The sequence below is a fragment of the Puma concolor genome, chromosome E2 (genome assembly GCF_028749965.1).
Source record: "Puma concolor isolate L17-30 chromosome E2, mPumCon1.1.hap2, whole genome shotgun sequence".
In the NCBI taxonomy this organism is placed as follows: domain Eukaryota; kingdom Metazoa; phylum Chordata; class Mammalia; order Carnivora; family Felidae; genus Puma; species Puma concolor.
Window position 1 is genome coordinate 46,173,872 of NC_141681.1, and position 26,147 is coordinate 46,200,018.

The window sequence follows — 26,147 nt, forward strand, 5'->3', positions numbered from 1 at the left end:
GCTCAGAGGAAGGATGTAATTCTTTGCAGGTTGAGTTCTTTATCTGGGCATCCGATAGACATGGTGTGACAGAATGGTCCGGTGACCAGCGAGTCCTTACTATCTCCGTTTGAGCATTGGCCAGGTGTGGTGGATATCTCTTATCCCACAAGGCTCGACCTGGGGGTAGGATGAAGGGGCCCGGCCCCAGGAGGGTCCCCTATCTGCGAAGTCATAGGAGCTGCTTCTTGAATGAGGTGTAGTATCCCTTACATCCTCAAATACCTTATTCCCATCCTCCAGTTACCTTTAGAGAGTTTGGTTTAAATTAATATTCAAGCTTACATTAGTATTTTGTAAATGTTGTTCATGTCTTAGCCTTTTTTTTCCCCTGAAGTTAATACTTGCTGGCTTTTAAAATTTGCTTCCCTTTCTCTGTGCTCGTTATGTAGATGGACAGTATGTCTAAACTTTCTGATGGAGTGACTTTTTTCAGTACTCTCAAATTCAACCTTTAAAAATAATTGCCTTTAAAATATTTTTATTGAGAAATAGGAAAGACCTGAAGACAACTGCATAGAATGTGTATGTTCAGTGTAACTCAATAGTAATGAAGAGTATATTTGGTATCTCAAGAAGAAACAGCCTATGCATATAATATTTCTGATCCCCAGGCCCCAGCTGATCACTAACTATATCCTGCCTGGCTGGTGGGGTAATAATATTGTGAAGGCTGCTTTTGGGCAATTAACTTTAAAAATGGAAACCTGAGTAAGGTAGAAGGGCCCATAGTAACCCCCTGGCAGAATATAAACATGCTCTTTAGGTGACCCACCTCAAAATATCCATAAGCCCCAGCTGACCAATGGGTTACTTACACCAGGACACAGGGACCATAAAAAGAAAATTAAGGGGTGGGAAGCCGTAGTTAGTTACCACTCCTCCTCACTTTCCCTCTTTAATTAACTACAGCATCCCACCCCTGCCGCACTGCAGACAGTCTCTGCTTTGCCTTTGTGCCCACTGCTTTCTTGCGGTATATTCGATAAACTTCTATCTCCTTTGTTCTGCCTTGGATGAATTCTTTCACCATCCCCATTGTCAGCTTCTACCAGATCTTGTCACCCCACATTTGGTGGCTCCCATCAAATCAGGGGACCCCACAAATATCTTGGCTTGTCAGTTATCTATCTTTAAAATTTACATAAGCACATATCAAATTGTATGAATTTATCTTGCTTAGTTCTTAAAATCCTAACTGAATTAACTCAAAACTCTACACTAAAGACTTTGCAGAAGAAAATGTATGCCCACTCAGGGTGAAAATTATTTTCCTCATTACTGTTGTGTCATGGGACCCCAAGATCAACACTCTGTCCAAGGTTGAACGATTCACTAGAGGAACTCACAGTGAAACAATACAAAGGGAAATTAGCAGAGAAAAGGTGCATGGAACAAAGTCCAGGAAAAACCAGCACATGTTTCCAAGGATCCTTTCCAAGTGAAATCAAAGAGGACATTAATTTCCCCTGCAACAAGTTTTGACAACACATGTGAAATGTTACCAACCAGGGAAGTTCACTAGAGACTCAGTACCTAGAGTTTTTATTGTGTGCTGGTCACATAGGGAGCCTCTGCCAGGCACATACTAGAATTTCAGAAGGAAAGCAGATATTTAACAAATTATATGATTTACACAAACAGGCATAGTGAGCCATTTTTGTCAAATAGGATAGTGTGAATCCCCTCTGGAAATCTAAGTTCTAGGTGCAAGCCAAGGGCCAACTGTGCAAGCAGACATTTCCAGGGATAAGAATTCTCAGGTCTGCTATGCTAAGACTTTTCTGCACACCAGTGTCCTAAACAAAATGTCTGGCTTTCAAAACAACAAAAATTAAAAGGCATATGAAAATACAAGGAAAAAAAAAATCAAGATATTCCCAAGAGATTAAAAAAAAAAATCCTAACTAGACTCAGGTATCCTTAGCTTGTTGCCGTGTAACGTCAATCTATACTCTGTCTTCACATGGCCTTCTCTTGTATGTCTTTTCATCTTCTATTATAAAGACACTTGTCATTGGATTTAGGTCACACCTAGATTATCTAGAATGAATGCACCTAGAGATTCTTAATTATGCCTGAAAAGAAAATTACTTTTACTAAGTAAGGTCACATTCACATGTCTCGGGGTTAGGATATGGACATATCTCTGGGGGCCACAATTTAACCCACTGCAATCTGTTACTATGTTTATTCTTACCCTAATAGATTTCCTTAGAATTCTCATCCTCCCACTATTATTTTTTTTAATTTATTTTTGAGAGAGAGCGCGCACATGCACATACGTATGAGTGGGGAAGGCAGAGACAGAGGGAGACAGAGCATCTGAAGCTGGCTCTGCACTGACAGCAGAGAGTCCGATGTTGGGGCTCGCACTCATGAACCATGAGATCATGACCTGAGCCGATATCAGGAGTCAGAGGTTTAACAGACTGAGCCACCCAGGCACCCCTCATCCTCTTACTGTTATAAATGACATCTAGATACTGACAACAAATAAATGTTTCTCTTTAACATGGACTGTCTCAGTGGTTTAGGAGAGCAAAGACAAAATTCTTCATCTACCCCTTAAAATTTGCTCATTCCATAGTTTTATTTCAGTAAATAACAATTCTGGTTTTCAGTTACTCAAGCTGAAATACTCGCATGAGCCTAGGTTCTTATCTTTCATTTCCAACATCAAATCTGTTACCTGATTCTTTCAGCTCTATCTTCAAAATATATCTGAAATCCAACTCCTCTCATGACTACCAGTGCAATCACCCAAGACAAAGTTACCATCATCTCTTACCTGGATTATTCCAACAGCTCATTAGCTAGTTTCCCTGCTTCCTTTTTTTTTTTTTTTTTTTTTTTTTTTGGTTCCCCTACACTGTATTCTCTAATCAGCACCCTGGTCACTCTCTCTGTTTTTAAAGTTTTAGCTATTTAAGTAATCTCTATACCCCATGTGGGGCTTGAACTCACTACCCCAAGATCAAGAGTTGCACAGTTTTCTGACTGAATCAGCCATGCACCGAGTGATCTCTTTTATTTTGTTTTTATTTTTTAAGCTTATCAATTTATTTTGAGAGAGAGCTCAGGAGGGGCAGAGAGAGAAGGAGTGAGAGAGAATCCCAAGTAGGCTGCTCATTGTCAGTGAAGAGCCTGATGCGAGACTTGAACTCATGAACCATGAGATCATCACGTGAGCCAAAATTAAGAGTCAGACACTTAATGACTGAGCCACCCTGGTACCCCCACCCCCACCCCCAAGTGATCTCTTTTTTTTTTTTTTTTTTTTTAATTTTTTTTTTTTCAACATTTATTTATTTTTGGGACAGAGAGAGAGACAGAGCATGAATGGGGGAGGGGCAGAGAGAGAGGGAGACACAGAATTGGAAACAGGCTCCAGGCTCTGAGCCATCAGCCCAGAGCCCGACGCGGGGCTCGAACTCACGGACCGCGAGATCGTGACCTGGCTGAAGTCGGACGCTTAACCGACTGCGCCACCCAGGCGCCCCCCAAGTGATCTCTTTTAAATGCAAGTCAGATCATGTCACTCCTCTGTGCAGAACCAACATTGCCTTCACATCTCACTGAGAAAAATAAGCAAAGTTCTTACAATGCTCTCTAAGACCTTCCATAATTGGTCCCCTCATTAGCTCCTTCTTCTCATCTACTATTCTTCACTTTGTCACTGTGACCAACTTGCTGCTTTTGAATATACCAGGCTTGTAGCCAACCTATGGCATTTCTATTTTGGTGTTTTCTCTGTTTATAATTCACTTTGTCTAAATGCCTTTAAATGCCACTGCTTCTTCTTTTTGGTTTTGCTCAAATATTTTCTTTTTAGGCTTCTCCTAACTATTCTATTTAAAAGGACAATTCCCAGGGTTCCTGACTGGCTCAGTCAGAAGAGCACACAACTCTTGATCTTGGGGTTGTGAGTTTGAGCCCTGCATTGGGTGTAGAGATTACCTAAATAAATAAAACTTTAAAAAAAACAACAACACAGGGGCACCTGGGTGGCTCAGTTGGTTAGGCGACCAGCTTCGGCTCAGGTCATGATCTCACAGTTTGGGAGTTTGAGCCCTGCGTTGGGCTCTGTGCTGACAGCTCGGAGCCTGGAGCCTACTTCAGATTCTGTGTCTCTCCCTCTCTCTCCCTCTCCCCTGCTCATGCTCTATGTCTCTGTGTCTCTCAATAATAAATAAATGTTAAAAAATTTTTTTAAAAAACATAAAATTGCAATTCCCTTGGCACTTGCTATCCCATTTCCAAGCTTTATTTTTCTCTTTAGAGCTTACTCTTATCTGGAATACTATATATTTCATTTGCATGTTCATTGACCACTTTCCCTGACTAGAATATAAACTCCTTGAGGAAAGGAAATTTTGGCCATTTTTTTTCACTGATGCTTTCCTAGAATATAACCTGGCACATATAAAGGCTCAATAGGTCAATTGAGCTGTTAAATCAAAAATACAGTGTTTGACAAGAACAGGAAACATGAACTTTCATAAGTTTTTTGGTGGGAATGGAAAGTGATTCATCTTATGTGGATTGCAAATATTTATACAATGCCTCTGACCCAGCACTTCTTAGAGGAATTTATTACAAAGATGCTTGCACATCTGTGCAAAGCTGAATATATAAAGATATTCATTCTAGAATTGTAGAAACCTGAAAACATCCTAAAAATTCACGAATATGGTATGAAAGTATGACATTTCCCCCACCACAAAATACTATGCCACCGTAAGAACAAGGAATATGTATTAATATGGGATGTCTCCTAAGAAATAATAATAAAAAATAAAATGCTTTATATTAAAATTTGTGAAAAATAAAGATAAGGGGCCTTATATACATAGATATGTTGGTATAGTCATAGAATTACTCAAAGTAGTTTACATAAGAAACTAGCCACAGTAGATACATGTAGAGAAGAGAAATAGTGAAAGGGAGACTTCTTTTTTTTTCACTATAACCTTGTTTACATTTTTAAGATCAATGAGATGATTCCTTTAAAAACAACTGTGAAATGGGGCACCTGGGTTGCTCAGTCGCTTAGGAGTCTGACTTCAGCTCAGGTCATAATCTCATGGTTTGTGGGTTCAAGCCCCATGTGGGGCTCCATAATGATAGCTCAGAGCCTGGATCCTGTTTCAGATTCTGTGTCTCCCTCTTTCTCAGCCCCTCCCCTGCTCATGCTCACTCTCTCCCTCTTTCAAAAATAAAAAAAACATTAAAAAAATAAAAATAAAATAAAAACAATTGTGAAAAAAAAAGTTGACAGAAAGGAGAGCCAGGAGGAAAGTCACTAAGTTCCTAAGCTAGTAACTTTGAGAGGTGATGAAGGTTGCTGAAATAGGACTGTGAAATGCAGATGTAAAGTATAACCCTGAAGCTTTTAGCAATGGAAAGATAGAAAGCAGAATGTAAGGGGCGCCTGGGTGGCGCAGTCGGTTAAGCTTCCGACTTCAGCCAGGTCACGATCTCGCGGTCCGTGAGTTCGAGCCCCGCATCGGGCTCTGGGCTGATGGCTCAGAGCCTGGAGCCTGTTTCCCATTCTGTGTCTCCCTCTCTCTCTGCCCCTCCCCCGTTCATGCTCTGTCTCTCTCTGTCCCAAAAATAAATAAAAAACGTTGAAAAAAAAAAAAAAGAAAGCAGAATGTAATAAAAAGAAACTGCAGTGTGCAACAATAGTTGCAGATTTATGACTGCAATAGACTGCAGATTTATGAAGGGCTGAGTGCATATGTAGACTCTGAAAATGAACAGAATATAGTCCTCTAGGATTACTTAAATAAAAGAGGGCACTGATAGAGGAACAATGAGAACAGAAGGGTTCATGTCAACTGAAACTCAAGGAGAGTAAGGCCTATGAAGGAAATCCTGAAAAACATTTCAGGGCCGTCAGCTCTCTCACTGAACATCTATGTTCTGCCTTATTCCACTCACTCTCTTGGACACAACCTCCTTTACCTTTCCTCTATTCACCACCCATGGCCTCTCTTCTTGTTCCAACTTAAAGATTTCATTCAGTTTGGTTATATGATAGTCCATATATAGGAAAATGACCTAAGACTTTAATTCAAGTACCATCCCCAAACTCAGACTGAGCCTGGGCCTTTCAGGACGTTACCATATAAAGAGGAATGAAAGAAGTAACATTTTACCTTAAAGGTTGAGCATATACAATGATATAGCAGAGGGTTGAGAATATCTGAAGCTTGCATCTCAAAGCTGAATCTACTATGCCGTGTAAAGGTTCTAAGTATTTCAGAAATGGAAAAGAGACAGTACTTTACTTTCAGAAATTGGATTATACAGAGAGCTATCCACGCCTAATATGGCTGTGTTGCTCTAGTTCTCCAGCATCACATTGCTGTACAGATTCCTCTGAACATCAATTATTTTTTTTATGTTTATTGATTTATTTTGAGAGAGAGATAAAGGCAGAGAGAGAATCCCAAGCAGGCTCCATGCTGTCAGCATAGAGCAAGACACAGGGCTTGATCTCATGAACCATGAGATCATGACCTGAGCTGAAATCAAGAGTCAGACGCTTAACCCACTGAGCCACCTAGGCGCCCCCATCTGAACATCTTTAAGTTGTGGCTGATGCTCCTGTTTGAATTGAACAATCACGTCTCTGAGTGTTTACTCTACCAATGACTCCCAAAGAACAGAGAAGAGTAAATGTCTGGGGGCAAGACTGTGGACAAAACAGGTACCCCTATAGCAAAATGTACCTTGTTTAAAATGTCATACTGATTTGTTATTCTGTTCCAGAACAAATGTTTGGAATCTTAAGTGTTTATATAAGAATGCTGCAAGTTATTTATTATATAAATTATGTAGCTTTTCCCTCTTAAAATTGAAACTCCAGGAAGACATGCCCTTATTATTAGTTTGAATAGGAAATGAGGCTTGCAGGATTCAGATTCCTCCACCATCTCAGCCACCCATGCTGAGATGACCCATATTTAGGTGATCACACAAATACTCACACTTACCCACAGATCCACACACAATCTTGCCCCACCACATGCACACAATTATTCCAACCTCACATGCCCATGATATGACCCTCTAGCCTCACGAAGTCACACATAGTCTTGATCCCACCACTCTGTTCACACTCACCAATTTTACTCACATGCAGTTTCTCTTACACTCAACTATCCTCCTCCAACCAGTCACACATGTAATCTCACCGCTGTCTCACACTTTCTTTGCCTACCTTCAAATACATAACTGGGCTTGAAGATTTCTCCCTTTCAAACTCCCCAGGCTGGTTTGGTCACAGATGCTCCCGTCCACATTCGGGTTCGTTCTCCTGGCTCCCCGACAAGTCCCGAAGCAGTCTGCCTCAAGAACATCTTGGTACTCAGGGCAAAGCAGAATTCTGAGCACCATCAGGGCACTTAAGTGTGGCCAGCTTCTAGAGGAGGCAGCTTAGGCAGCTTGGCCTGGTCCATCTGGCCATTGGCGAAGGCCAGGACTGGGATTCCCAGGATGCCTCAGAAGGATGCCTGTAGGACCTAGTATGTTACAGGTGAACTACCAAAGCTGGAGAGAGCCGCTCTGAGGGCTGTGTCAACGAAAAATTGCACCAGACAAGTTAAACAGGTAAGGAAGACTTTATGAAAGATTGTTGCAATAGAGAGAGAGAGAGATTGAACTCAAGTCAGTATATAACATAGCAGGGATTTATATCCAATGCACGGCATGAGGGAGTCAGTGGATAAAAGATTACTAAGAGGAGCGTGGTTAAGTATCAAGGGCAGGGGGATTCTTGCTGAACTAGGGTCTGCAGATCAAGGACCAGCCATGGTCAACAGGAGTGCTCACAGGAGCCTGTCTACAGTTTGGTCGACGGAGTCCTTAGCTGACGCTCGCGGAAGCCCCCGGAGCGCGGCTCAGCGGGAAGGCCCAGTTTTGGCCAGGTCCGGGCTCCACGCCTCGGGGAAATTGGGATATCCAGGCGACAGCTTTCCAGAAACCTGTCGCATTCGTACTACATCTCCCAGAGGCCTCTAGGCTCAGTGCTCCCTCCCGCGAGAACTGGACCTTCTCCTGAGCAGTGGGCGGGATCTTCTGGCGGGTTGGAGCAAACGGCCCCAGGGCGCTGCGGGAGCTCTTGCGTTCGACTTGTTCCAAGTAGAGTAGAGAGGTACTACCTGTACCGAAGGAGGCGTAGGTGAGGTGGCCCGGAGCCCGGGATTGGGCCGGCGTGTCTGGAACCTCTGGCCTGTGCAGGGTGTGTGGGGAGCCAACTGAGAGGGGGAGATTGTGAGGAGGGTGTGTGTCTGAATGTGACTGTGTGCCAGTGTGAGCGTGTACGGAACTGTGAGGGCGGGGAAGGGGGGCTTGATTTGCGGTTATGATTGTTCATGTGTAATGAGGTAATTGTGTGACCGGGTGTTTGCGCGTGTAGGGTTCTTTGACCGCGTTTGTAAAACTGGGTGTCTTCTTGTGTGTGTGTGTGTGTGTGTGTGTGTGTGTGTGTGTGTGTGTGTGTGTGTTATGACCATTTGCTGAACTGTGGGTATGGGATGCCTTAACTGTGAGATCGGTGATTGTGTTTACCCAAGGTGTGTGTATTTGTGATATTATTAGTGTAGGGTGCGTGTGAATTCGTTATTGTCACTGTGTCCCCATGAAGTGTGGCAGTCGGAATGTGAGAGTGTGGGGTGCCTATGACTGCGATTGTGACTGTGTCTGTTCCTGCAGTGTGTATGCTCGTGTGACCATGTGCAGCCAGTTGTGTTTAGGTTTGGGGTGCCTGTGTCCTCGTGGCGTGAGTGAGTTTGTGGGAATATGTGTCCGTATAGCACTGTAGTTGTGGGGCGCCTTTGTGTGCCTTTGTGACTCCAGCGCTCTGTTCCCAGGAGACCTCTGTGAGCTCAGGGAGAGATTCTGCCCAGAACTACAGTCACCCTGCTCTTGTCTTGATGCTGGTGTTGAACAGGCACCCTAGCCTTGCCTGACCTACATGTATAGGTGACGGGTGGTTGGCTGACCTGGACTCCCAGAAGAGCCTGGTGTTTCCTGACTTCTTTCTTTTTCCCCAGCTCTGCTTTGCTTGCACAGACGCTTCCAGAGTGGAGGAAAGAATGGCTGTTGAAAATCCACAAGGCTCCTGCAAGGTAGTTTGTTGTGTTGTTTCCCCTTTTTCCCTGGAATCCCCTTTTCTTTGTCAGGACTTGACTTGCTTTCCTCCTCTTGAAAATTCTTGTCCATCAGGTGACTTGATAAAATGTGAGTGACTGCACACCCTAACCCCTCACACACCTGATTTTCTCTTATAAGTTGTCAAATGGTTTAATTTTCCTTTATGCTGTCTTAAAAAAAAATACTGTTTCCTCCTACTTGTAAAAGTAAAATATGATTATTTTAAACAATTTCAGAAGTACATCTTTTGAAGAAAATGTCCATTCCCAGTTAAAAACCAATGCTTACTTTTTTGTATTTTCTCCCCACTATGTTTTATGTACATATATAAAATGTGATTTTTAAAAATTGAATTCATTCAGCATTTACCATTATGGCCAACATTTTTTACATAAAATTAAATTTAAGTTTTTTCCCACATGATTTAATATTTGAAACATTTTTAGAAGTGCGTATTTTTTTTGAATGCCTCTGGCTTATTTTTTTTGCTCTTAAATTAGATACAGAAATAGCATATCCTACGTATTTGTATTGTTTAATATATAATTGTAAAGACTCATGTAGGGAGTACCTAAGAAATAAAATACAACTATCTCTAAAGAAACCTCTGATGTACCCCTCCACAATCACAAATAACTGTGCTCCTCTGGTGATAACCACTGTGATGTTTTCTTTGCCTTACATTAGAATTTTAGTACCTACGTATGCGTTCCAAAATCATATAGGTTTAGTTTATGTCTATTTTCTCTCTTTGTATGAGTAGACATTCTTTTGTGTTTTTTTTAATAAAAAAATGTGAGCTTCATTCATGTTTCCTGTAACTACAGTTAATTTTTTCCATTGATATATATATATATATATATATATATATATATATATATATATATATATAATCTTGTATGATAACATCACAATTTACTATTTATCCTTTCTGTTTTTCATGGATATTTGACTTCCAGTTTTTGGTCATAACAAGCATTGTGACCACTAGTATTTTGTGCACATATTTTGGTACACATGTGCTTGCATTTCTTTAGCATATATACTAAAATTGTGGTTAAGTTGCTGAGGGATAGAAATTGTACATCTTCAGTTTTACTAGACAACGTCAAACTGTTCTCTAAAGATACTGTGCAAGTGTTTTACTTGTATCAGCAGTTCACAAAGGTTCCTTTTGCTCCACATCCATGCCAGCCCTTGGCATCATCATACTTTTAAATTTTTGACAGTTTGGTGGTTGTCTAATGTTATCACATTTAATTGATAGTTCCCTTATTATCAATGAAATGTAACACCAATTCTTGCCCACCTGGGCGTCCTTTTTTGTAAAATGCTTGTTCAAATGTTTTGCCAAATTTTAATTGGGTTGTTTTTCTCTGATTATAGCAATTGATATATATATATATATATGTGTATATATCTTCTGTATAATAGTGACTAAATATTTTCTTCTGCTCTGGCTTAGTTTTTCATTCTGGGTGCCTTTTGATGAATATAGAGGTTCTGGTGCCTTTTGATGAATATAGAGGTTCTGGATTTAAATGTAAGGAATCTTTTTTCGTAGTTAGTTCTTGTTTAAGAAATTTTCTGCTACGTAGAGGTAATGAAGATTTTGTCATGTTCTCTTCTAAAAGCTTTCTAGCCGTTGGTTTTAACATGTAGGTCTTTACACTACCTGGAATTGATTCCTGTAGGTAGTGATTTAATTTCATTTTATCCCCCATGTGGGTATCCAATTGTTCCAGTATCATTTACTGAAAAGTTCATCTTTCTACACTGATTGACAATACCATTTTAGTAAAAAAAAAATCAAGTGACCACCTATGTCTACATGTATTTTGGGAGATTATATTCTGTTCCATTGCTCTATTTTTCTCTCCTTGCAGCAATATCATGCTATCTTATTCGCTGTAACTTTATAATATTTAGAGCAAGTCCTCTTTTGTTCCTCAAGAGTGTCTTGGCTGTTTGTGTTCTTATGCATTTCCATATAAATTTTTGAAATAGCTTGGTTGCACTCAGGCATCTTTTGTGATTTAGATTGAATTGCATTGTATCTATAATTGTATAAATAGAAATTTGGGGAATCTTGGGGTGACTGGATGGCTCAGTCGGTTAAATGTCCAACTCTTGATTTCGGCTCAGGTCATGATCTCATGGTTTGTGAGATTGCACCCCCATTCAGCTCTGCACTGACAGTGTGGAGCCTGCTTGAGATTCTCTCTCTCCCCTCTCTCTGCCCTCTCTCCCTCTCTCTTAAAGTAAATAAAAGACATTTTAAGTTTTTTAATGTTTATTTTTGAGGGAGAGCGAGCGAGCAAGGGAGGGGCAGAGAGAGATGGAGACACAGAATCTGAAGCTGTCTCCAGGCTCTGTGTTGTCAGCACAGAGCCCAATGCAGGGCTCAAACCCATAACCCATGAGATCATGACTTGAGCCAAAGTTGGATGCTTAACTGACTGAGGCACCCAGGCACCCCAAGACATTTTTTAAAATCTTGGGAAAAAAAAGAAATTTGGGGAATCTTCTAATAATACAAGCCTCTCAATTGACTTAGGTCTTCTTATTGTTTCTCAACAAGGTCTTGCTTATCTCCTGTAAATATTCCCAGGCAATTAGGAATCATATAATCCATTCTATAGTATTTCCTTTTTGCATTGAGTGCCAGGAATCTGAGCACTTCAAATAATGATCAATCCTAGTAATAATTTTAGCCTGGGTTTTTGATATTGAGTACCTATGACCTTTGTATATTATTAAAACATTTTTTTTCTTTAATTCTTAGTCTCCTCAAATACATTTTTGAAACTGGGGACATTGGGTCGTCTATGTGGCTCAGTCGGTTAAGCATCTGACTTCGGCTCAGGTCATGATTTCACGGTTCACCGGTTCGAGCCTTGGCGTTGGGCTCTGTGCTGACAGCTCAGAGCCTGGAGCCTGCTTCAGATCCTGTAGATCCTGAAGGCTCCACTTGCTTCAGATTCTGTGTCTCCCTGTCTGTCTATGTCCCTCCCCTACTCGTGCTTGCACTCTGTCTCTTAAAAATAAATAAAAACATTAAAAAAAGAGAGAGAAAGGAAGTAGGGATATAAAAATTAGGAAGGGGGCACCTGGCTGGCTCAGTCAGTGGAGCATGCAACTCTTGATCTCAGAGCTATGAGTTTGAGCCCACGTTGGGTGTGGAAATTACTTAAAAATAAAATCTTAAAAAAAGTAGGTATAGACTTAAATACAGATAGATGCTTACTGTCTAATATTTTTATTTTAATAACATTTTGGTCCAATGAGTTCTGTTTTGTATGGTACTTTTACTGTTCTCTTCATATTATGTTTTATAACTGCCCTTACCTCTTCCCCCTACCCTCCACTATCCTTTGTCAGGTAGTTTCTGCCTCTGCATCTTTGCCATCTGTTCTCACTAACTGTCTAGTTTAAATATTGGCTCCTTCAGGAAAAGAAAGAAACACCGTATCTCAGATTATTTTACCTATGCTATTCTCTCAATAACACGGTGTAAAAAGTATGGGCTCTGGTATCAGATGTAGCTTCTGATCTCAGCTGCACCACCTGTGAGCTGTTTCACCTGCAAATGAGAGGCTCTCATTCTCACTCAGTGTTGAGAATGAAATCAGATATGTGTGGAACACTTGGTACACATCAGAAGTTCGGTAAATGTTAGCTCCCTTTCTCTATTTCTCATTCTTGGGAACTTTATATCAATTACAGTTTAAAGCCCTTAACTAAAGGCCTTTTGGTGGTTCCCAAAGGATCTTTTATTTTAAATTGAGGTATAATTGACATGTAACATCATATTAGTTTCAGATGTACAACATAGTGTATTGGTATTTGTATATATCTTGAAATGACCTCATAGTAAGTCTAGTTAATATCATCACCATACATAATTTTTTCCTGTGATGAAGAGTTTTAAGATTTATGCAACTAGCAGCTTTTAAATATGCAATACAATATTATTAACCGCCCATGACTTCTTTCTTTTACAACTGGAAGTTTGTACCTCTTGAGCCCCTTTTTCCCATTTCACATCCCCCACCCCTGGTCTCTGGCAACTATCAACTATTTTCTGTGTCTACAAGGTTGGCCTTTATTCAGATTCCATATGTAAGTGAGGGGGTGCCTGGGTGGGTCAGTCAGTTAAGTGTCTGACTTTGACTCAGGTCATGATCTCCCGGTTCATGAGTTCGAGCCCCACATCAGGCTCTCAGCTGTCAGCATGGAGCCTGTTTCTGATCCTCTGTCCGTGCCCCCCTGCCCCTCCCCCATTCACACACTCTCAAAAATAAACAAACATTAAAAAAAATAAATTCCACATGTAAGGGAAAGTATATGGTATTTATTTTGTCTGACTTACTTCACTTAGGATGATGACCTTGAGGTCCATCCATGTTGTCATAGATGGCAAGATTTCACTCATTTTTATGACCGAATAATAATATAAAATCTCTTTATTCATCCATCATGGGTCACTCAGATTGTAAACTATCTTGGCTATTGTAAACAATGCTGCAGTGAACATGGTCTCATATGTCTTTCTGAATTAGTGTTTTCATTTTCTTTGGATACTCAGAAGTGGAATTGCTGGTTCATATGGGAATTCTGTTTTTAATTTTTTGAGTCCTTACTGTTTTCTGTAGTGGCTACACCAATTTACTTTCCTACCAATAGTGTATAAGTGTTCCTTCCCTTTTCTCCGTATCTTCCTCAACATGTTATTCCTTGTCTTTTTGATAATAGCCATGCTAACAATTGTGAGATGATATCTCACTGTAGTTTTGATTTGCATTTCCCTGATGGTTAGTGATGTTGAGTATCATTTCATGTACCTGTTGGCCATCTGTATGTCTTCTTTGGAGAAATGTCTATTCAGATTCTCTTCCCATTTTTAAAATAAAATAGGTTCTTTGCTATTGAGTTATACTTTCTTTATATATTTTGGATATTATCATATACCCTTGTCAGATGTATGATTTGCAAATATTTTCTCCCCTTTTTATTCTCCCCTTTTTATTTCCTTTACTATTAAGGAGATTTTTTTTTGTTTGATATAGTCCACTTTTTAAAAAATATTTAGAGAGAGAGTGTGTGTGTGTGTGCACTCTCATGCGCGAATGGGGGAGAGGCAGAGGCAGAGAGAATCCCAAGCAAGCTCCATGCTCATTGCAGAGCCTGACATGGGGTTTGACCCCACGAACTGTGAGATTATGACCTGAGCTGAAATCAAGAGTCAGACCCTTAACCTGAGCCACCCAGGTGCCCGTCCACTTGTTTATTTTTGCTTTTGTTGCCTTTGCTTATGGGGTTATATCCAAAAAATAATACCTAAGACCAATGTCAAGGAGCTAACAGCCTCTGTTTTCTTCTAGGAGTTTTATGGTTTCAGGTTTTACATTCCAGTAAAATAATTTTGAATTAATTTTTTATATGGTGTTAAGATAATAATCTAGTTTCACTCTTTCCATGTGGCTGTCTAGTTTTTCCAACACCATTTATTAAAGAGACTGTCCTTTCCTTTTTGTATATATTTGGATCCTATGTTGTAAACTTTTGACCATAGTTTATTTTTGGGTTTCTGGTGCATAGGTTTATTTCTGGGCCTGTATTCTGTTCCATTGATCTGTGTGTCTGTTTTTATGCCAATACCATACTTTTTTGATTACTATATCAAAACAATCATATACAGTACTTTAAAATCCGGGAGCATGATGTATCCAGCCTTATTCTCCGAAGGATCTTACAGGCAAATTTTGCTCCCCAAATGCCTTGTAAATCATTGAGAGCCAGGATTATGCATTTCAATTCTCTTATATACGTAACTTTTAATCCATTTTAAGTTTGTTTTGCTGTGTATTGAGGATCTAAATTCAATTATTTTTCATTTACTCAGTATTGTTCCAGTGTCTTTTATCCAGTAATAATTTATTTCCTTTTCCATTACTTTGCATTACCTTCTTGGTGTTATATTATTTAAATAGGCTGTATCCTCTATTTGAAAGTTTTTTAATTTAAAATTTAAAAAACTGTACTTGTACCTATGCCATGTTTAGATCATTTCCTTTTACAAATCTTTGAATACTGATCAAATATGTCACTTTTTTCTGAAGATAGCTGTATTCTCTGTTCCTTTCATTACAAAATAATTATTACAACAAATTTAGAAAATTCAGAGAAGCAGAAATAAAAAAAAAAAAGGTCATCTGTAGTCCTACCAATTAACGATTGCTGTCACATTGTTAGAGCAAATACTTAGAATTCTTTTTTTAATGTGATCATACTATGGTCACTGACCTTTAACCCATGTTTATCATGCCTAAGTACCTTATGAACAGCTGTCGTGTTTTTACACATTTATCTTTGTCGTGAGTTGTAATGGTCTGATAGTGTTACCATTTTATCAAGCCTCTTTTGTTGAATGTGGTTTGCTTATAAACTGTTGCCTTTGTAAACAAGTATCCTCTTAGCCTGAATGGCTAAAATTTTTAACTTTTATTTTTAGTTAAGTAATAATTATATATATAGTCAATGAATATATCTTTTTATACAAATAATTTATATGTTATGGAGGAGCTCAAGTTCCATGTGACCACAGTCTCCAATCCCAGTTGTATATCCAAAGTTCCCAAAGGTAGCTACTGTTAAAAATTATTTATCCTTTTTACCTTTATCCTATACATTTAAATATATGGACACATGTATGTGGTAATGTTTTGTCACTTAAAAGTTTATCTATATGAAAAGAATTATAAGTATATCCTGCAAAATGTGGAAAGTAACTGCATTATAGAATTGGTCCAAGGTTTAAGTTGGTTCATGTAAAATCCTTAGAACAGGATTCTTAGCACATTCAGTTAGAACTTCCACTTAGTGTGAGTTGTTTGGTAATTATTGTTACTATTTTGAAATTTGCTTTATTATTCTGTGTGGAGAATTGTTCACATAAGTATAGAACTATCTCACTTTAATTGCTTCACGTAAAGCCATATTTTGTAGTACTGTGGTGTGTTTAGTCATTCTTTTGTTTTTAAACATTTAGATTTTATATAGTTATCACTGTGGCAAGCACTGTTCCAGTGAATATTTATGTACAGGCATTCTCTAAGGTATATACTAAGAGTAAAATTATGGGGACAATAGAGTACACATATTTTAAACTTCAGTAAATATTTCCAAGTTAAACTTCACAATAGCTTGTTCACTTCACAGTACTCCTAGCTGTCTCTGACAGAACCTGTTTCTCCACTTCTAGTTAGTTTACTTATGGCTACATAAGGTGCAAAAAAGCACTTGCAACAAATAGGGACAGAGGATTAATGATTTCTTTTAATTTAATCTAGTTATTCTTAACCTTGGTTATTGATGTCTGGGTCCCACCCACAGCAATTCTGATTTTAATTCATCTGGGATATGGCCTAGGCATCATCATTTTAAAAAAAGCACTGATGATTCTAGAATGCTATCCACAGTTGAGAACTAATGACTTAAAAGCTCATACAAGGTGACAAGAAAAACACTGAGATGCAATTTGTCTGCAGTGGGGTTCAAGCTCTAGAATTTTTTAAAAGCTACCCAATTGGGGTGCCTGGGTGGCTTAATTGGTTAAGCATCTGCCTTCAGCCCAGGTCATGATCTCACAGTTTGTGAGTTTGAGCCCTATGTCTGGCTCTGTGCTGACAGCTCAGAGCCTGGAGCCTGCTTTGGATTCTGTGTCTCCCTCTCCCTCTCTCTGCCCCCTCCCCAGCTTGTGCTCTCTCTCTCTCTCTCTCTCTCTCTCTCTCTCTCTCTCAAAAATAAATAAACATTTTTAAAAAGCTACCCAATTGATTCTGATTGCAGTGAGAGTTAATCACTGACTTAGGCAAATCATGATTCATTTTCTGGAGCTGCTGGGTACTGTAGCTATCAAAAATAAAAACAAAACCAGTCTTGTAGCAAGGAAGTAGAGGAGGGATGATTTTGAAGGAGGCAGTCAACAATGCCTGCCATACCTGTGCTCTTGCCAGCAATTAATATGAAACTGTCATTGGTCATTTTAGCAGTGTTTTGGGAGAAAACCTAAAGCATATAGTATACACACATGCTTAATCAGCAGTCCTCATGTTTTTCAAAAGCAAGCCTTGAGTTTTGTGAATCTTACATACTTTATTAAATTTTTTGTAGTCTGTTTTTATCTTCATTAATCCTTTCCTGCTGTTTTTTGAGATTCTTTTGTTAGAATATTGAATTCTGATCAGTTTTATTTTATTTTTTAACGTTCAGTGTTACTAATTTTTATCTTTGTAATTTTCCCATGTCCAGATTTTTTTTTATATATATTGCTCTCCTTTTTACTTCATTTCTAGTATCTTGTATTTGTATTTAGTTTCATATTTAATGTGAGAATTATTAATAATATGTCTTGTTTTGGGTAACTTTTCCATTTTGATTAAATTTCAAACTTGTAGAAAAGTTACAACAATAATACAAAGTAGTCTTGTGTACTCTTTACTCAGACTCACCAATAGTTTTATTTTGCCCTATCTACATTATCATTCCTATATGTGCTTGTAGTTGTTCTCTCTATATATACATGTGCACACACACTTACACAATACACACATTTTACCTGAACTATTTAAGAATAAGTTGTGGATGTTTGCTTGTTTACTCTTAAACACGTCAGTGTGTTATTTCCTCAGAACAAGAGCATTCTCTTATATAACCACAGTACACTTATTAAAGTAAGAAATTTTAACAATTATGCAATACAGTTATTTAACAGTCTATATTCAAGATTTTTCACTAGTCCTAATTTCTTTGTAGCAACTCACCCTACCCTCATCCTCTGTCCCCAGGCACTGTCCAGGATACAGTCTAGGATCACACATTGAATCATTGAATTTAATATCATGTCTTTTTGTAGTCTTCTTTACCTGGAAGAGTTTCTCTTTCTCTGTGTTTCATGACCTTGACATTTTTGAAGAGGGTAGGCAAGTTATTTTGTAAAATGTCCCTCAGTTAGGGTTTGTCTTATGGTTCCTAATACTTATATTCAGGTTATAAAATTTATGGCAGGAATACAACAAAAGTGATTGTATCCTTCTCAGTGCATCCTATCGGGATACCTCATGTTGACTTGTCCCGTATTTGGAGATGTTGACTTTGATAATTGGTTAAGGTAGTATCTACTATGTTTTTTCACTATAAAGGTAATAGTTGTCTCTGTAATGTTATGTTGCATATGGGAGATATGTTAAAAGTGTAAATGATTTTCCACAAACTTTCACATACTACTTCTAGCATCCATTGGTATTACTTTCTGGATCCATTATTACTATGATGCTTTCAAGATTTTTTTTGTTTTATTTGTTTTGTTTTGGTTTTTGGTTTTTTTACTTCCATCATTTTGTCTATATTAATTAATTGGCATTTTATCATAAAGAAGAGTGGTCCCTTCTTCACTACTTACTTATTCATTTGTTATGTCAGTATAAATTCATAGATTTTTATTTTGCTCAATGAGGTATAATCTTTTACTATTTAGTCTGATACTCCAATTGTTCTGGATTTGGCCACCAGTAGCCTATTCAGGGTGACTTCTGCATCCTTTTAACTTTCTATATGATTCTTTGAGACTTTCCTTACTTTCTGGCACAACAAGTTGCAATAGGCTCGTATCCAGATACTCTCTTAGCTCCAGCCAGAATTGAACCATTTCTCTAAAGAGCCTGGTTCCTTGCAGTAAAGAATGTGTAGAAACCAAGATCTGGTTGCTAGGACTATAGTATTCATTCTAGTTTTATGCTGTTCCACATTTGTATCTTCCTTCTCCAATAATTAAAAACCTGACTCTCACATGCTCATTATATTTACTAATTTGTTCAATTCTAGAATATACAAAAATAGTTTTGGAACTGCTAACCTATACAATAACAAATATCAAATACTAAGTGTAGTTCAGTATTTGTTTATAGTTCTCTTTGTTTAGAGTAAAGATAATAGTTAAAATACTGTGTTCAAATTTCCTTGGGTTCATTTTTTTATTCTCTCCTTCAGTGCGGTTGTATTATTCATTTGAAATACATTTAGATTTATTTGTTCCTGTTTGTATGTGTTTGACTTTTCAAAAATTATTGGTTCATTCTGACTGATTTGATTATAGGAATTGGTAAAGCATTAACATGGTTCCAAAAGTTAAAACTATACAAAAAGGTACAGCTGGAACATGTCACTCTGCTCCCAGAACCCTTGTTTTAGTGAATATTATGCACTGAATTGTGTCCCTCCAAAATTCATATGTAGAAGCACTAACTCCCAGTACATTATAATGTGACTGTATTTGGAGATAGGTCTTTTAGAGAGATAATTAAGTTAAAATGAGGCTGTTAGGGGGGACTCTAAACCAACCTGACTGATACCCTTTTATGAGGGGAAATTTAGACACAAAAGGAGACATGGGGGATGCTCATGTACAGAGGAAAGACCATGTGAGGACAGTGAGAAGGTGGTTATTTGCAAACCAGGGAGAGAGGCTTCAAAAGAAGCCAAACTCTCCAACACCTTGTGCTTGGATTTCTAATCTTCAGAATTGTGAGCAAATAAATTTCTGTTGTTTATACCACCCAGTCTGTGGTATTTTGGTATGGAAGCCCTAGCAAACTAATAGTATGTTATTTCCTCCTGGCTCATAGCATAAATCTGTCTCCCTGGAACATGTTGAGGTTGGACCCTTGTTATAGGTCTAATGGCAACAGAATGGTTCTGTTGTATCTTGAGGAGAATGAGCATGACCTTTTAAGTTACTGCTCCAGGTGATGCTATCATAGGATTTTCAATCAGAAGAAAGCTACTTTCCCAGACACTGGATTGCAAGTTACTTCCACTGTTAAGAGAGTACCCAAAAGACTTGGTGGAGGGGCTCAAGATTGTCAGTTTCATCTGGGTCCCAACTAGATGTCCCCATTCCATATTTAAGCAACAATTTTTTTTAATGTTTATTTATTTTTGAGAGAGAGAGAGAGAGAGAGAGCACGAGCAGGGGAGAGGCAGATAGAGGGAGACACAGAATCCGAAGGAGGCTCCAGGCTCTGAGCTGTCAGCACAGAGCCTGATGTGGGGCTCGAACCCACAGACTGTGGACAGTGAGATCATGACCTGAGCCGAGGTTGGACGCTTAACTGGCTGAGCCACCCAGGGGCCCCTAAGGATCAAATTTTTTACCAATTAGTCCTCTAACTTTTACATGAAAAATATGGCAAGACTGAATTCAACTATTATCATAAGTCAGCAGCCTGCACAATTTTATGTTTGATTTTCAGCAATATCAGCCCTGTGACTTCAAGAAATGGAGACTCTTTGGATTTGCATGGACGTGCTCTGGTTCTCAAGACTGTGACTTGAACTCAGAGTTAACAGACCCAATCTTGTCAATTTCTCTTTGTAAGCACTGGAATGAACTCACATGAATTCACATTTCACACCACAGCCCTTATAAGTCATCATTACTACAATAAAGGTCAAGATATATGGCTCCCAAGATATATACTTTAGTCGGCATTTTATCACGATCAACCACAGCTTGATTAATTGTGATCCCACTGCATGCCATGGATTTTTAGCATCCCAAATGCTATCCACAAGGAGCTTTATCTGTAGTCAAGCCCAAAGGATTAGTAAACATTTGGAAAAGGATAGAATAGTTCAGTGCAACAAAGATGTAAGGAATGGCTGAAAGGCATGACCTAACTAATCCCCAAATCCCATCTTTACAGGCCTGTCTCCTGGGACCACTTTAGGTACCAATTCTGTTGCTGTCAGGATCCCATCAAGAGACAGGAAACACATAATAATTTGAACTGGGGAAGTTCAATATGAAGAATTATTAACTAATGAGACTGGAGTAACATAGGATTGTCTAGTAATATGTAAAGAGAACACTAAAGACCATATGAATAGCATATATAAAAAGCTGCCATCACTTTAATGGTTGAAATGGAGTTCCCAAGAAAGCCCAGGGCTGAAATCCAGACCTTGTTGGAGAGGGCACAGTTCTGGTTCACTAAATGACAGAGTAGTCACAGTGGTATAGGGTTGGGACTAAGGTGAGGCCACTAAGGTATCAGGGTGCAAAAGTTAAGGAAGCAGTCACTCTCAGGTATCAGCTCTACACTTTCATGACCCTGAGTAGGAGTGCCTCAAATTTGGCACCCTAGTTGCCTCATTCGTAAGGGGGTACTGGTTCTCAGGGTCATAGAAGTGCAGGGTTGGCACCTGAGTGAGTGTTTGCTTAAATTTTGTGTTCTAGATACCTCGTTTGCCTCTCTAAGGTCCTATCCCTGCCTTGATGCTGCACTAGCAGCACTTGTTGGAAGTACCTCCTCTGGAATTTGCTGGAAATCTGTCCTCTAGGGTAGGGTGTGGAGTCTTACCAGGAGCATGTGCTACAAAACTGCGAAAGAAAACTGCTGGCTAATGGATGTTATTGGCCACCTTGTGCTTTAAGAGCTGGGAGCTAGAGGAGTTGCTTACACTGAGGGAACCAGGTAAAGCCATCCAACTTGCAGGAGCTGGGCACGTGGGCAGCTTCATGTGCTGCACGAGGGCACTGGACAAGCCTGACAGGCAAGCACGCCAGAATCTAGAGGGAATAGTCTACCTGCAGTGTCTTTCTAACATCTTTTTCTTTGGGGCGCCTGGGTGGCACAGTCAGTTAAATATCTGACTTTGGCTTAGGTCATGATCTTACTGTTTGTGGGTTCGAGCCCCACATTGGGCTCTGTGCTGACAGCTCAGAGCCTGGAGCCTACTAAGGATTCTGTGTCTCCCTCTGTCTCTGCCTCTCCTCTCTCTCTGCCTCTCCTCACGCTCTGTCTCTCTTTCTCAAAAATAAAAATTAAAAACAAACATCTTTTACTGACAAAGCTTAACATTGTGCTGACAAAGGAAAATATTCAAATAGACCTGATCTGTCTGCATTTACAAAGTAGGCAGTAAAGGATGAATTGGGGATCTGAGAGGCAATAAGTTGATAACTAGCATATAGTCTTTAAAGAGTTTTAAAGTTAGGGGCACCTGGGTGGCTCAGTCAGTTAAGCGTTCGACTTCAGGCTAGGTCATTATCTCACAGTTTGTGGGTTTGAGCCCCGCATTGGGCTCTGTGCTGACAGGTCAGAGCCTGGAGCCTGCTAAGGATTCTGTGTCTGCCTCTCCCCCACTCATGCTCTGTCTCAAGAATAAATAAACATTAAAAAAATTTAAAGTTAATTTTAACTTATGTATGGTGTGAGATAGAGATATTATCCCTTTGTATATGGATATCTGATTTTTTTTAACAGCTTTTTTTGGAGAATCCATCTTTTGTTCACTGTTGTCATGCCAGGTTCATAAGTTTCTGTGTATGAGTGTATTCTTGGCTCAGTCTTCTGTGACATAGTTCTCTATTTTATTCTCTGTGCCAATGCCACAGTCAGTATTGTATGATAGTAAATCTTGATATCTGATAGAGCAAGTCCTTCCAACTTATTTTTAAGGAATGCCCCTTAGTCTTCTGTATATAGGTTAGAAAATCATCTTGTAAAGGTCTATGAAAAACTTGTGATTTTGGTTACAATTGCATTAAATACATAGATTACTTAGGAGAATTGGTGGCTTTATAAAATTGATGCTTCCTTTTAATAAGAAATGACATTCTGTATATTTAGGTATTGTTTAATATCTCAGTCCACTTTTATAATTCTGTCCGTATAGTATACATTTCTCAGTATTTTCTGTGATGCTATTTATAAATAAAATGTATTTTTTTCTTTTTTTCTTTTCTTTCTTTCTTTCTTTCTTTCTTTCTTTCTTTCTTTCTTCTCTCTCTCTCTCTCTCTCTCTCTCTCTCTCTCTCTTTCTTTCTTTCTTTCTTTCTTTCTTTCTTTCTTTCTTTCTTTCTTTCTTTCTTTCTTTTCTTCTCTACACCCAACATGGGGCTTCAATTTATGACTCTAAGATCAAGAGTCACACGCCCTACTGACTGAACCAGTCAGATGCCCTAAATAAACTGTATTTTTCTAATTTTGTTGCTGGTTTGTAGAGATGAAGTTGGCCTTTGTTTTCTGGTTCATTTCTGAGACTTCTGCAAAATCTCTTTCTAAATATAACGTCTGTTAGAGAATCTTTTGCATTGTTTCCTTATAGGCAGTCGTAAGATCTGCAAACGTCAGTTTCATTTCTTGTTTTGCAATGCTTTATATATTTTACTTGCTACAAATTTTAAGGACTTGTACTTACTATTTCATCATTTGGCATATTCTTTCCTATATTTTATAGGTACCATTCATCTGTATAAGGAAATTTTCTTCTACTCACAGGCTTTTAAGTTTTTTTTCTTTTTAATAATTGGATGTTGAATTTCATTGAATTATTTTCTGCCTATCAAATTGTGCCTTTTCTTTTTAATCTGTTAATGTAGTTAATTATATTAACATATTTTATTTTTTAAGTCTTCTCTAATGTTTATTTTTGAGAGAGAGAGAGACAGAGTGTGAGCAGGGGAGTGGCAGAGACTGAGAGGGAGACACAGACTCTGAAGGCTTCCGGCTCTAGGCTGTCAGCATAGAGCCTGATGTGGGTCTCGAACTCATGAACCATGAGATCATGATCTGAGCCACCCGGGCACCCCAATATATTTTCTTTTTTTATGTTAATTTTTTTGAGAGCGAGTGCTAGTGAGTGGGGAGGGGCAGAGAGAGAGGGAGAGAAAGAATCCTAAGCATGCTCTGCACTGTCTGTGCAGAGCAGGACTCAGGGCTTAATCTCATGAACTGTGAGATCATGACCTGAGTCGGGCACTCAACTGACTGAGCCACCCAGGTGTCCCTATATTAACATATTTTCTAATGTTGGAGGAATCTTATCTTCTTTGACTAAAATAAACTTAGTTATAATCTTTTTTTGTTGTATCTGGTTTGCTAGAATTTTGTTTGCAATTTTTGTAAATATGTTCATAAGTTAGATCAGCCTGAAATTATTCTTTTACATATAGGCATTTTCTTATTTGGCATCATGGCTATATTAGTTTTATCAGATAAATTGAAGAAAGTACAGTTTCTTTTTTAAAATTTAAAGTTTTGTACATTCAGGCATGTATAAAATATATTCTAGGTTTGAATTTAGTAAAGTGTATCCCCTCCCCAGGTCTCCCAAGAGATGAGAAGGTAAATTGATGTATGGAACACTATATTGCCCGTTAGCACCTTCAGTGACACAGTGCTATGTCCAGGAAACCATGAAATGTGTCCATGAAGGGTGTCCTTTATATATAACATGACTTTTTCTTGCGAAAATACAAAGGAAAGTAGAGTAAGCTCTAACAATTTTCTAAATACTCACCTTGCCCTTTTTTTTCTTTTCAAATAAAGGATGACTCTTTAGTATATGTTGTAGAAATAGACTGGGTTATGTTGGTTGTGCTTGTCTCTGAAAAGGAAAGATCAAAGAAAAATAAAGCTAAAAAAAAAATAAGATTAAGTACATCATGATATGATGCTAATTTAAAGTTAGATCAATCTCTGTTCAGATTCTTGTATGATCAGATGGGATTTTTGGGAAGGATAAGACATTTAAGAGCCTTACAGTCTGAAGAAATGAACATCACTGGTATAACTCTTTCTAAGAATTATATAGATCTAGGAGTGCCTGGCTGGCTCAGCTGGCCAACAGATGACTCTTGATATTGGGGTTGTGAGTTCAAGCCCCATGTTGACTGTAGAGATTACTTAAATAAGTAAATAAACTTAAAAAGAGTTATATAGATCTAGGTCTCTGGGACAGAAGCCAACAGTGATGACCCATTACAACTTCAAGCAATGTATTTTTAACTCTAGGGATACATCACTATTTATAGAGATTAACCTCTTTTAGCTCTTGTTGGTGCTGTTGAAAAGAGGAGTTTAGAGACATCCAAGAAAGATGACTTACCTACAGATGACTTTGTGTGCCTATTTCTCAAATCATGTGTAGATTAAATGTTTATTTATTTTGAGAGAGAGAGAGAGAGGGAGAACCAGTGAGGGAGGGACAGAGAGAGGGAGAGAGAGAATCCCAAGCAGGCTCTGCATTGACAGCAGGGCTTGATCTTATGAACCATGAGCTCATGACCTGAGCCGAAACCAAGAGTCAGACACTTAACCAACTGAGCCACCTGGGCACCCCTCAAATCATATGTAGATTTTGAACATAAAACAAGAATGTAGCACTCCCTTCCTCAGTACATTGGTATGCTTGTCATATATTGCCACTTATGTATATATTAAATCATTTTTTAAAGTTGTATCTTAAAAACAATAAAATTTAAAATGAAATTCCAATACAATTATAATAGAGAATCAAAAGCAAAAAAGTAATAGGTGATCTGACAATACACTGAATAGACTGTCTAACAGAACACTCTTTATTATGATTTTGTGGACTTACACAAAATAACCACATAGCATAAGATAAGGATGATTGAAAAATTAAAATACCATTTCTTGAGCTTTATTGTGTATAAGGGTCTGTATATAATACCTTAGAAACTGATAATTTCTTGCCAATATTCTAAGATGAGAAAATAGAGTTTTAGTGGGGTAAATAATTTACCCAAGGACGTAAGTGTTAGGAATTGGATTTTAGGACCTGGATTGAAAGCTGGATTTGTCAGACTTCAGAGCTAATGTTCTTAACCAAAATAGTTTGGAGTTAAGTCTACAGGGAAGATATAAAAACATAAAATTAGCCAACGATATCATGGAAAAAATGGAAGTTTATTCTCACTTAGGGAAAATAATTTTCTTGAATGTTCTCAAACTCTTCTTTTCAGTTGTACTAAGAAAAGCCAAAAAAGGTTAGTCTCTCTAGATACTGCTGTACATGTACAATGATTCTTACTTAAACAACACACACACACACACACACACACACACACACAC

At 38.5% G+C, this 26,147-nt stretch overlaps 2 protein-coding genes across 2 annotated transcripts in view; both read left to right on the forward strand.

Annotated features, from left to right (window-relative positions):
• Positions 1-8,171: 8,171 nt before the first annotated feature.
• The window catches only part of ZNF345 (zinc finger protein 345), a 28,809-nt gene continuing 10,833 nt past the window's right edge, over positions 8,172-26,147 (forward strand). Inside the window, exons 1-2 of the mRNA XM_086691058.1 lie at positions 8,172-8,230; positions 9,105-9,179. The gene's annotated coding sequence lies outside the window, so the exon portion shown is untranslated. The remainder of the gene's footprint in view (positions 8,231-9,104; positions 9,180-26,147) is intronic.
• Positions 8,173-26,147, forward strand: part of LOC147573572 (uncharacterized) — a 67,069-nt gene continuing 49,094 nt past the window's right edge. Inside the window, exons 1-2 of the mRNA XM_086690986.1 lie at positions 8,173-8,230; positions 9,105-9,179. Of these exons, the coding sequence (XP_086547112.1) occupies positions 9,147-9,179 (33 nt within the window). The 5' untranslated portion in view covers positions 8,173-8,230; positions 9,105-9,146. The remainder of the gene's footprint in view (positions 8,231-9,104; positions 9,180-26,147) is intronic.